This window comes from Gasterosteus aculeatus, chromosome 6 (assembly GCF_964276395.1).
Source record: "Gasterosteus aculeatus chromosome 6, fGasAcu3.hap1.1, whole genome shotgun sequence".
Lineage (NCBI taxonomy): Eukaryota > Metazoa > Chordata > Actinopteri > Perciformes > Gasterosteidae > Gasterosteus > Gasterosteus aculeatus.
In genome coordinates, this window is record NC_135693.1 from 1,808,659 (window position 1) to 1,819,985 (window position 11,327).

Below are 11,327 nucleotides of genomic sequence, written 5' to 3' on the forward strand. Positions count from 1 at the left end.
TTTGTGCTTCATCAATTCATGTTTCACATAACTAATGTGCCGCTAGAATTGTTCAAATAATACTTAAACTGAGAAAAAGATGTGCGTTTTGTATCTTATCAATTATCAATCGTTTTAAGTAAAATACAGAAATTTGCAACCCTAATGTTACGACCAGGTCTTAGACGCAACAAGAAAGAGTGAGAGCACTATCCAACTTTGCGTTTGTTTTTTTGTATTTATTTGGGGCTGGGAGAACAGCTTCAGGAGCTAACAAAGGATCTGGACTCCCCAGGAACCTACGCCAAGATCCTGTTTGTGGACTTCAGCTCTGACTTCAACACTATCATCCCGTCTCTGCTGCAGGACAAACTCTCCCAGCTGCACGTGCCCGACTCCACCTGCAAGTGGATCACAGACTTCCTGTCTGACAGGAAGCAGCACGTGAAGCTGGGGAAACATGTCTCAGCCTCCAGGACCATCAGCACCGGTTCCCCCCAAGGCTGCGTTCTCTCCCCTCTGCTCTTCTCCCTGTACACCAACAGCCACCAGTCCGTCAAGCTCCTGAAGTTTGCGGATGACACCACCCTCATTGGACTGATCTCTGGTGGGGACGAGTCCGCCTACAGGTGGGAGTCTGACCATCTGGTGTCCTGGTGCAGCCAGAACAACCTGGAGCTCAACGCTCTAAAGGCAGTGGAAATGGTTGTGGATTTCAGGAGGAACAGAGCCCCACCCTCCCCCATCACCCTGTGTGACCCCCCCGTCACTATTGTGGATTCCTTCCGTTTCCTGGGCTCCATCATCACCCAGGACCTCAAGTGGGAGCTGAACATCAGCTCCATCACCAAGAAGGCTCAGCAGAGGTTGTTCTTCCTGAGGCAGCTGAAGAAATTCAACCTGCCAAAGACGATGATGGTCCACTTCTACACGCCATCATCGAGTCCATCCTCTGCTCCTCCATCACCGTCTGGTACGCTGCAGCCACAGCCAAGGACAAGGGCAGGCTGCAGTGTGTCCTCCGCTCTGCAGAGAGGGTGATCGGCTGCAATCTGCCATCCCTGCAGGACTTGTTCGCTTCCAGGTCTCTGAAGCAGCTAAAAAGATGCTAGCCGACCCCTCTCACCCCGCACAAAACCTGTTTGTGCCCCTTCCATCTGGCAGGAGGCTGAGGTCCATCAGGACTAAGACCTCCCGCCACACCAACAGTTTCTTCCCGTCGGCAGTCGGGCTCATCAACAGAGCCGGTCCCCCACTGACTGACTATAACACTCCACCGGTCACTCCCCTTCACACTGCACATGCCACTTTAACTGCAATTCATCACTTTGTCGTCACTTGTCTGTTGCTTGTTCGTTAGTGCACTTTATGCTTAATATTTTTCTTTTTAACTTTTTTAATATTTAAAATATTTAACTTTATTCCCTTGTTTTATACTAACCCATAGCCTTATTCTACTAACCCATTGCATTAGCATTTCATTTTACTTTATTTTATTACTTGTGCACTGCTGTCTTGTCTGTCTACTGTCGCGCACTAACCGCCAAGACAAATTCCTTGTATGTTTGACATATTTTGGTAATAAATGTTTCCTGATCCTGATCCCTAACTCAAAAACAGATGACAAAAAGAAAATGTCGTCAAACTCCCTACTTCCCTGCACAATATATGCAAGTGTTACAAATAGGTTTAATGTACATCTATGTAACACAGCAAACAGATTCAAACGGGCAAGGCAAGAATAACACGTAATTTAAATCATAAATATTTTTAGAATAATTTTAAACTTTTCAAAATTGAAAATCAAAAACATTTTATTTATTTATTGTAAATAACCTCTCGCGGCCCACCTGCAGCTCCTGGGCCGCGGCCCACACTTTGGGAATCGCTGCTTTAGATGATGGATTTGATGTTTGAAGTCCGAGTCCACTCCGCGCCGCTCTGTGGCGCTCGAGCGCAAAACGACAGAAAGACCTCAAAAAAGAAAAAAGGACCCAGCGCCACTTCCGGAAGCGGGACTTCCGGCGTGTGACGTGTTGGCCGCTGCAGAACCGGATGTTGGTGCGTCTCCGGTTCAGGTTTCAGATGCCAGTGGAACCGAGCGGAGGATAAAGTCTTCGTTAACTAACTAACTAGCGTTATCTGACGCCGAGTCGGCGAGGCGATGCTGCGGCGGCTTCTCGCAGCGGCGCTGCTGTCTGCGGCCGCCGGCTTCTACCTGCCGGGACTCGCTCCCGTGAGCTTCTGTGAGCCCGGAAAGAACCAAGTTCCAGACTGCAAGGTAAACACGCCACATGCGGGCGACTCTAGAAGTCCTTCTCATAGCGGCGCCACCGAGCAACACACAACGGCTCCTTGTAAACAGCTGGCGTGACGCGGCTAACGGCATCTGCTAAGCTAGCGGACTGGACGCTAGCGTTAGCTGCGCAGCATTAGCCGAACTAAAGTAGTTTGGACTTTAACTTGACAGCACCACGACTCTAGATCAGCCCGAAACACACGTCACGGGACACTGAGACACGCTGGACTGGACACAAGCAGCTGCACGCAGAGCTGTTTGACGGACTGCAGCGTTTTACCCATTGAAATCCTTCCCCGAGTGCCGTGCGTCACTTTAACGTCCCCAAGTCAAACCCACACCTGCAAAATGCTGTTTACTGGTTGCAACTACAGCGTCTATGTGCAGAAAACCATTCACGTTATAGGGGAATAAGTATCCACCATCATACGGGCATTTTAGCGATAAAGAAGCTGCTGTTGACTCGCGTGTCCGCTGTGTTTCCTCCCAGTCGACCATCGAGCTGTTTGTGAACCGGTTGGACTCCGTGGAGTCGGTTCTGCCGTATGAGTACACTGCGTAAGTGGACCCGGTAACTCTGATTCCCTCCAACTTGCTTCCATCTGCTTTATCTGAAATAATCGTTGTTTCAGTTTAAAGCTAAAGGAGATAAATACGTTTGTTATGCATTAAATTCCTTCTGCTATAAGTTGTATATTGTAATATAAGCATGTTATTAATGTATTATGTCTTTATTGACATCAGATTTAATGGTAATAATTTCTGTTTAGATATAATGTTTAAAAATCATTATATTTACTTAACTGACGTTAGATTTGCGTCATGCACGAGCCGAAGAAGGATATGATAATGTATCGAACGTCTGGTGTAATAAAAGTGAATCTCCAGCGATGACGGGAACTGTTGAGGCGTGCTGGTGGTTTGAGTGGCGTTAAAGCAGCCGCGTGTCCACATCTACGGCGCCATGTTAACTAAACGGGTTTGATGCTGTCAACTGTTTGCTCAGGTTCGACTTTTGCTCAAAAGACACAAAGAATCGTCCATCGGAGAATCTGGGCCAGGTTCTTTTTGGGGAGAGGATTGAGTCGTCCCCATACAAGGTAACGCATCTACAGCAGCGCTGCTGAGCAGATGAGTGTCAGTGGCCTTGTTCACACACACACAATACAATCCATTCTTTAGGCCAGGTACAGAAAATGGGGTGATGGCTGGGATGACAGGGGGGGTGTAGAGGGTTTCCTCTAATCACAAGGTTGGCAGTTTGACCCCTGACCCCTCCTCTTTGAGCGAGACTCTGAACCCCGAGTTGCTCAACCGGCCTCCTCAAAGTAACGTTAAAAAGAAGGCGATAAGATTGAGCAGGATAGCAGCTGACGAGGAGGAGGAGGAGGAGGAGGAGGTGTCAGACTCCACCATCTAAAACACATCCAAAGTCCAAACCTCATACGCATCGTTTGGAGTTTTAAATATATTAATCCTTACGGTGTGTTCCCCCGCGTTACCAGTAGAGTGAACATTGTAGATGTTTTGATTGAGAGTTTTGTGATTTAATTTCATAACAAAATTCTCAAGGTCTGTTAATTCAGAAGGGAACAACTCCCATAAATATGGATTCAGGATGTGCTGACATGGTCAGCGTGTTAAAAACAATTGTCTCAACAATTACTTTGAATGAGACACAGTGTCAGAAAAATCTGATCCTGAATGAGTTGTAATGATACTGAGAGACTTTGTCAGCCGGTCGCTGCGTTATTAAAGAGCAACCCGGCCAACTGTGTTTCAGTTTGAGTTTAAGAAGCCTGTGGCGTGTGAGAAGGTGTGCACGCAGACCTACGACACCAGCAAGCCATCGGACAAAGCCAAGCTGGACTTCCTCAAGAAAGGCATGTTACTCAACTACCAGCATCACTGGTGTGTATGATCCACTGACACACACACACACACACACACTCGTGGAGACGGATTTACACCTCCACGGGGGAACAAACACCACAACACGTCCAACGGGACCAAAGTACACGGCCAGCTAAGCGGCTCGACGGGATTTCCCATCGATAAGCTCCACAGTTGTTGTGTTCCACTTGTTTGTCCGTTGTTGTGACTCCCACCTAAAGTCAAATGTCTCAATCTGCATTAACTAGAGTCGGTGGTCAGTCTCGTATTAGCAATTGTTTGCTGGTCACGTTCACTCATTTGAATGATTACTTCTGCAAACGTCTGAACCAACAGGCGTTGGAGGAGCATAAAAAGACACTTGTGTTACAATCTAGTGCCATTCACAGTGACGCAGTCATCACCTTCCTGCTTAGCCTGGGACGAGAAACAGACTATTTAGATAGAGAAGGCGTTGCTGTCCTGTGTGCGGTGGACCTTTAGTCCCGAGTGAGCATCACAGGCTTCTGTTTTGTGTGAAGGATTGTGGATAACATGCCGGTCACTTGGTGCTACGATGTTGAAGACGGACAGAAGTTCTGCAATCCTGGTTTCCCCATCGGCTGTTTCGTCACAGAAGCAGGTCGGCCCAAAGACGCCTGCGTGGTCAACGTGAGTAGATGGCACGTGGACACACACACACACACACACAGAGCCCTGTGTGAGGGTATAAGTAGCATTTTAGCCAGTCAATCATATTCACAAAGGACCAGTAATGAATTGGATTCATTCTGTCTGCACATGTTTGTCTGTCCACATGGATGCTCCTATAATAACATTACTACCCTGTCTCTGCTTTTTGGTTTCCCAGTCTAACTTTAATGAAAAGGATGCTTTTTACATCTTTAACCACGTGGACATCACCATCCATTACCACATCGTAGAGCATGAGCAGCTGGGAGCTCGACTCGTTGCTGCCAAGATTGAACCCAAAAGGTGATCATTTTATTTGGAATGGAACCTTCCTCAACCAGTGACCTTTCATTAGCTCATTAAAATGGAACCCGTCTGTCTGTCCATCCTCAGGCCATTTACACCCATTAGATTTCATATATTGTGCACTGGTTACATTGTAATTTCTTCTGAAATGCACACTGGTTCTATTGTTTCATTGTTGTTCATTTGAAAGCTTTTGTTTGAAACATTCCGCTCGCGGCGGGTTATTTTTCCTTTTCGGGGGGTGTCCTCTGGCGCTTTCACCCACTAGTAGACCTGAATAGGTATTAACGAGCGTTCTAATGTGATCCCATCTCAATACGTGAATTAGCTTGTAAGCTGTACTAGTTTCGTCCCCCTCTGTGCAGCTTTGAGGGCCCCGGTGAAGATGGCCAGGCTTGCTCTGGGGGGCCCAAGTTCCTGAGAAACAAACACTCTGGAGTGTTTGAGATTCCATACACCTACTCGGTCAACTTTGTGGTAAGAACAACGGTGCTTTTTGTAAAGGAGACGTGGGCTACAAACTGAAACGTGATGGCACTCATGTAGTTCTAACATAACACCTGTAACGCCTGAAGACGTTTCAAACTCCAGATGGAAAATGTGCAGTTTCTCTGTGGCTGAGTGGAGCTGCTGCATCTCCAGCTGTAAATGCATTCGCTGATACAAAAGATGAAGTCACGACTTTACCAGAGCTTCACTGAGGAAATACATTTAAACTCACTGCCTCTTCAAAAACACTACTTCTCAGTTACTAAGAGTTCTCTGTAAACCTCAGAGACGATGGTGCGATAGAATCCCAGTAGAGCAGCAGTTTGTGACGTACTCAGACCAGCCATCCACGTTCAGAGTCTCTTCATTCTACTTTCTTCCCCATTGTGATGCTCAGCAAGTTGTCTTGTACACGTCTACAGGCCTAATAAATACAGTACCTGCTGAAGTGCCCAGTTGGTGTATCCTTTGTATTTTTGCGTTGTAGGAAGACAAGAATATCCGTTGGGCATCTAGATGGGACTACATCCTGGAGTCAATGCCTCACACCAACATCCAGTGGTTCAGGTTAGACTCTAAACACACACACACACACACACACACACACACACACTTGCATTCATTTTCTGCCACCATTTGCAGATCTGGAAAACTTAATGTAAATGCTCAAGTTAATCCATATTTTAAGCTTGTGTTCTGCCTTTGATATTTGGAAGTCCATTGGCTCAAAGACAAGATTACAGAATCAGTTTACATGCAACGGTCTTTGAAACAGATGTTATGTGGAAGCAAACATCTGTATACAGTTTCATTAAAGCCTTATTCCCACATGGATTAAACTCATCCGGGACGTAGTATTCACATCCTCTGCTGAGCACTTCTTGAGTCTGATGCTACCACCTCAGCACACCTGTTTCCTGGAGGTTTCTGCCATTCTTCTCAGCACAACCTCCCCGGTTCCATCAGGTCGGATGGGGAGCGTCGCTGCACAGCCTTAAGTGGCCTCAGGACTCTCAGGGACGTCCACAAGTTGTCCCCCAGCCGCTCCTTTCTTGTATTGGCTGTGTGCTTTGGGTCGTTGTCCTGTTAGAGATGAACCATCAGCCCGGTGTGAGCTGCAGAGCGCTCTGCAGCAGGTTTCCATCCAGGATGTCTCTGTACATCGTTCCCTCCATCCTGACTAGTGTCCCAGTTCCTCCTGCTGAAGAACATCCCACAGCGTGACGCTCCCCTGTAGGGATACTATGGGCCAGGTGATGAGCAGGGGCTGCTTTCCTGCAGACACCACGCTTGGCATTCAGGCCAAATACCTCGATCCGAGTTCCATCAGACCAGAGGTCTTTGTTTCTCGTGGTCTGAGAGTCCTTCAGGTGCTTTTTTGCAAACTCCAGGCGGGCTGTCATGTGCGTTTTACTGAGGAGTGGCTTCCGTCCTCTACCACACCGGCCTGATGTGTGGAGTGCTGCAGAGACGTTTGTCCTTCTGGAAGGATCTTCTCTCATCATTCTAAACATCTGAAGGAGGATCAGTGGAAACAGGATGGACCTGAGCTCCATTTAGAGTGTCGTGGTAAAGGCTGTGAATACTGTAGAATTTTGAGGGGCAAAAAATGACAAGCAAAATGTGGGGAAATATGACCTGTATTATCAGCAATAAGATATGGATTCAGACTCTGAGCAGTCATCAGTATTTTATGACGTAGCACTCATTGATTCCTTCAACCCGATTCGATCCGCCTATGAGCTACAAACAAACTCGGATTCAGAATGAACTAAGAAGTGAATTGTGGCTTTTTTCTTCCCAGCATAATGAACTCCTTGGTGATTGTGTTGTTCCTGTCTGGAATGGTAGCAATGATCCTGCTGAGGACTCTGCATAAAGACATCGCCCGGTACAATCAGATGGACTCTGTGGTGAGTACATGTGCAACGCTGCCAGGCGGGACGCACCGAGGGCCACCAGGGGCTCCTGTTCTCATGGGCTCTGCTCTCCAGGAGGACGCTCAGGAGGAGTTTGGGTGGAAGTTGGTCCATGGAGACGTCTTCCGACCTCCAAGAAAGGGAATGCTGCTGTCAGTGTTCCTCGGCTCTGGAACCCAGATCTTCATTATGACCTTCGTCACCCTTTGTACGTCCTTATACTTTACCCGTTATCATAACGATCTACTTTTTTACAAGAATATAAAAGTGTGTGTATATAGAACGACATGGTTGTGAGTCATGCACCAATCAGGAACCAGATGTCAGATGTCTTCCACAGAGAGGAACAAAACCCTCATCTTGGAACCTTTTGAAATGTTAAACACGTGTTTATTACCAACTAACGGAACGATGTGCCCCCCCTCCAGTCTTTGCCTGTCTGGGGTTCCTCTCCCCTGCGAACCGCGGGGCTCTGATGACGTGTGCCGTGGTGCTCTGGGTTCTTCTGGGCGCTCCTGCTGGATACGTGGCTGCTCGCCTCTACCGATGTAAGTGTGGCAGAAGAAAGAAGCGAGGAAAGAATTCCTCACTTGATTTCTGTAAATCCTTTTCTTTTGTGTTTGAACGGGCAGCTTTCGGAGGAGAGAAGTGGAAGACCAACGTTCTGCTGACGGCCTTCCTCTGCCCCGGGTACGGCCGCTATGACCTCATGAAGGACACGAGTCCGTGAGCCCCCGTGCTGACCGTCCTCTCCGTGTCCGCTCAGGGTGGTGTTTGCAGACTTCTTTGTGATGAACCTGATCCTGTGGGGTGAAGGCTCCTCAGCCGCCATGCCGTTCGGGACCCTGGTAGCCATACTGGCTCTTTGGTTCTGTATCTCGGTGCCGCTCACCTTCATAGGGGCTTACTTTGGCTTCAAGAAGGCAGTGAGTAGATCCAAACCCACAGATGCTCCTGGCTCAGGCACTCTGCCAGCAACTGTTTCTATTCCGTTTGAGTCTCTTCTCTCTCCACTGTGACAGTGTGTTTCAGGGGATTGAGCACCCAGTGCGGACCAATCAGATTCCTCGCCAGGTGCCGGAGCAGTCCTTCTACACGAAGCCCCTGCCTGGCATCGTCATGGGGGGAATTCTGCCTTTTGGGTGTATATTTATCCAGCTGTTCTTCATATTGAACTCCATCTGGTGAGAATGAAGGCGGCCGTAGAAAGTCTAGACACAACGTGTAGGAAAGCTGAGAATCGGCCACGGCAGCTCTGAAGAAGAGAGCCTGAAACACACCTACGGATGTGTGTGTGTGTGTGTGTGTGTGTGTGTGTGTGTGTGGGCTCAATGGGAGGCCTTCCCTTATGAGCTGTATTCTTCTGCTGGAGCACACAATGACTTCTCATCAACATTAAGTAGTAATTTGTCCTGTCGAAACTGTGACTTGTGCTCTTCTTGTTTTCGAACGCTGTATCATCCAAAGATGGCAGCAAACGAGCTAACAGGGACCTGCTTGCGTCTTTCCTCCAGGTCCCATCAGATGTACTACATGTTCGGCTTCCTTTTCCTCGTCTTCATCATCTTGGTCATCACCTGCTCCGAGGCCACCATCCTGCTTTGCTACTTCCACTTATGTGCCGAGGTAAACCTCAATATTCCCGTGCATTATGTTCAAGAGCTGAGCACATGTCCCATGAGCAACGGTTGAGTGCCAGTAATAAACTTTAAATAAGTAAATGGACTGTAGAGCTCCAGTCAATGTTAATAAGATGATAAGATAGCGGTGTTGTTTTCAGCGGCTCTCAGTCCTTGTAGCCGGTTGGTCAGTAGATGCCCGTCTTCCTCCTCCTGCGCTGTGACTCTGTCTCTGGTCCACAGGACTACCATTGGCAGTGGCGTTCCTTCCTCACCAGCGGCTTCACTGCGCTCTATTTCCTCGTCTACGCCATTCATTACTTTTTCTCCAAGCTGCAAATCACTGGACTGGCCAGCACCATCCTGTACTTCGGGTACACCATGATCATGGCTCTCATCTTTTTCTTATTCACAGGTACGTATTTGTTCGCAGGTGACTAATGATACATCACATTGCATCTGAGGGCAGAAGACGTAAAGTCTTGTTCATCTGCACTGATGTTCCTCATTCAACTCCAACAGATATAAAATGTCCAACATTCCCCTATTTAGCTTTAGCCACTAAATGCTCCCCATGTTTACTTGCTGGTTCTCCACGTTCACATGCAAACTGGTCTACATTGACGATCACAGCAGCCTCCACGTGGCATAACGACTCTTATTTGCGTCTGGAAGAGTAGACGAGTTTTTCAGAGTTCCAGTGTGAAACCCTTTGTTGCGTCGTAGGTGGAGACTCAGAAACGTCATTTCTAACAGAAGGTGCATCTCCTCTGTTCTCAGGTTCAATCGGCTTCTTCGCCTGTTTCTGGTTTGTTACCAAGATCTACAGTGTGGTCAAAGTGGACTGAAGGATCCAAACTGTCAACAGTCCACCGGCTGCTAATTGGTTTTCTCCCATAAACCTGCGGAACTGAACCGTGTGAACAGTGAACCGTCGCCGCCTCATTTCCTCAGAGAGAACGCTGGACTATGATGTTTGCATGTGAGTGGGCTGTCGTACGTAGAGCATCTATCTGCTTCCTGCAGCCACACGGCATGGCAGCCTTCCGAATCTGTTTCACGATCCATGGACTGTTTCACAATGTATTTGGTGATTGTAGCCAAATGAGTATGTGAAGGTCTGCTTCTTAACTTTACTTTTTTTGGATGTTGTGTTAAAATGTGCCCCAATATGTGTTTGCATCCACATATAAACACAGAAAGGGTTCAGAAGGGCTCCTCAGACTCTTTGCTGATCCGTTGTCCTTTCGGGGAGGTGCAGGGGGATGAGGTCCAGGCTCTTGTCCTGTTGCCACCTTGTTTCTAATGGAGGAGTCCATGTGAGGTTTCTAAAAAGATCTCGGCCTTGTTTCCTCTCCTGAGCTCACTAAACTCGACATCCTAGCGATGCAGCACAAACCCGACGTGTTACCGACACATTTATGCTCAGGATCCACTCAGTAGAAATACAGCAGAGCACAAGTTTAAAATGAATATTCCAGTTAGTTTTAGGGGATTTTAATATAGCAGTCCAATTTAAAACGTAAAAAATCTATTTAGTTTTTCCAACAGTATGCACATATGAATGGTAAATAAACCCATTATGAATATGAGGAAACCAATATGTGACATTTTGTTTTAAAGTACTGGACCATGTAGTAACTGGGTTTGACTCACTGAAAAAGAAATTCGCAACCACGTGCAACCAACTAATAATTAATGTATATTCTGGGCCGTCATTGAAGTTCTAAAGACCAGATGGAAGAGGCGGAATGTGGGGATGAACCTCCACGTTACGGCCCGAAGGCAGGAAACAACCTGGACGTCGGACCAACAAGGTGTCGCTCACTCGTTCACTGGAATTGGAGGCTTTACGTTGAGCTGTTCTATATAAAGAAAAGCATGTATTAATTCATTCACTAGTGTTTGTTTCTATTTACCTGCCATAAAACGTTTTAATGGACGAAATAATCACAGTCAAGGTTTCCAAGATGCCGTTCTTTTCAGAATTAAGAGTTGGACATTGATCAAGACTACAATTCTGCCATTATGCGAGTATGGATCCATTGGGACGGTCTGCGTTTCGCTGAGCGAGAGAACAAGCTGCCCGAGTATTGTTGACCTGGAGATTTCATCTACCCGCATTATAAATCTCTTTAAAGGAACGATAAA

The 11,327-nt window shown here is 47.2% G+C and overlaps 1 protein-coding gene across 2 annotated transcripts; it reads left to right on the forward strand.

Annotated features, from left to right (window-relative positions):
• The first annotated feature begins 1,881 nt into the window (after positions 1 to 1,881).
• tm9sf2 (transmembrane 9 superfamily member 2) lies at positions 1,882 to 11,131 on the forward strand. 2 transcript variants are annotated; one of them, XM_040178421.2, is made up of 17 exons: positions 1,882 to 2,260; positions 2,769 to 2,836; positions 3,285 to 3,378; positions 4,062 to 4,189; positions 4,693 to 4,822; positions 5,022 to 5,146; positions 5,515 to 5,626; positions 6,126 to 6,205; positions 7,443 to 7,551; positions 7,633 to 7,765; positions 7,986 to 8,105; positions 8,190 to 8,247; positions 8,324 to 8,483; positions 8,590 to 8,741; positions 9,072 to 9,183; positions 9,420 to 9,591; positions 9,957 to 11,131. In XM_040178421.2, exons 1-17 carry the CDS (start codon positions 2,144 to 2,146, stop codon positions 10,022 to 10,024), a joined length of 1,938 nt encoding a protein of 645 aa, XP_040034355.1. In that variant the 5' UTR covers positions 1,882 to 2,143; the 3' UTR covers positions 10,025 to 11,131. The 2 variants fall into 2 exon arrangements, with proteins under 2 accessions (XP_040034355.1, XP_040034354.2); XM_040178420.2 differs by having other exon boundaries at positions 1,984 to 2,260; positions 7,443 to 7,765.
• Positions 11,132 to 11,327: the final 196 nt, after the last annotated feature.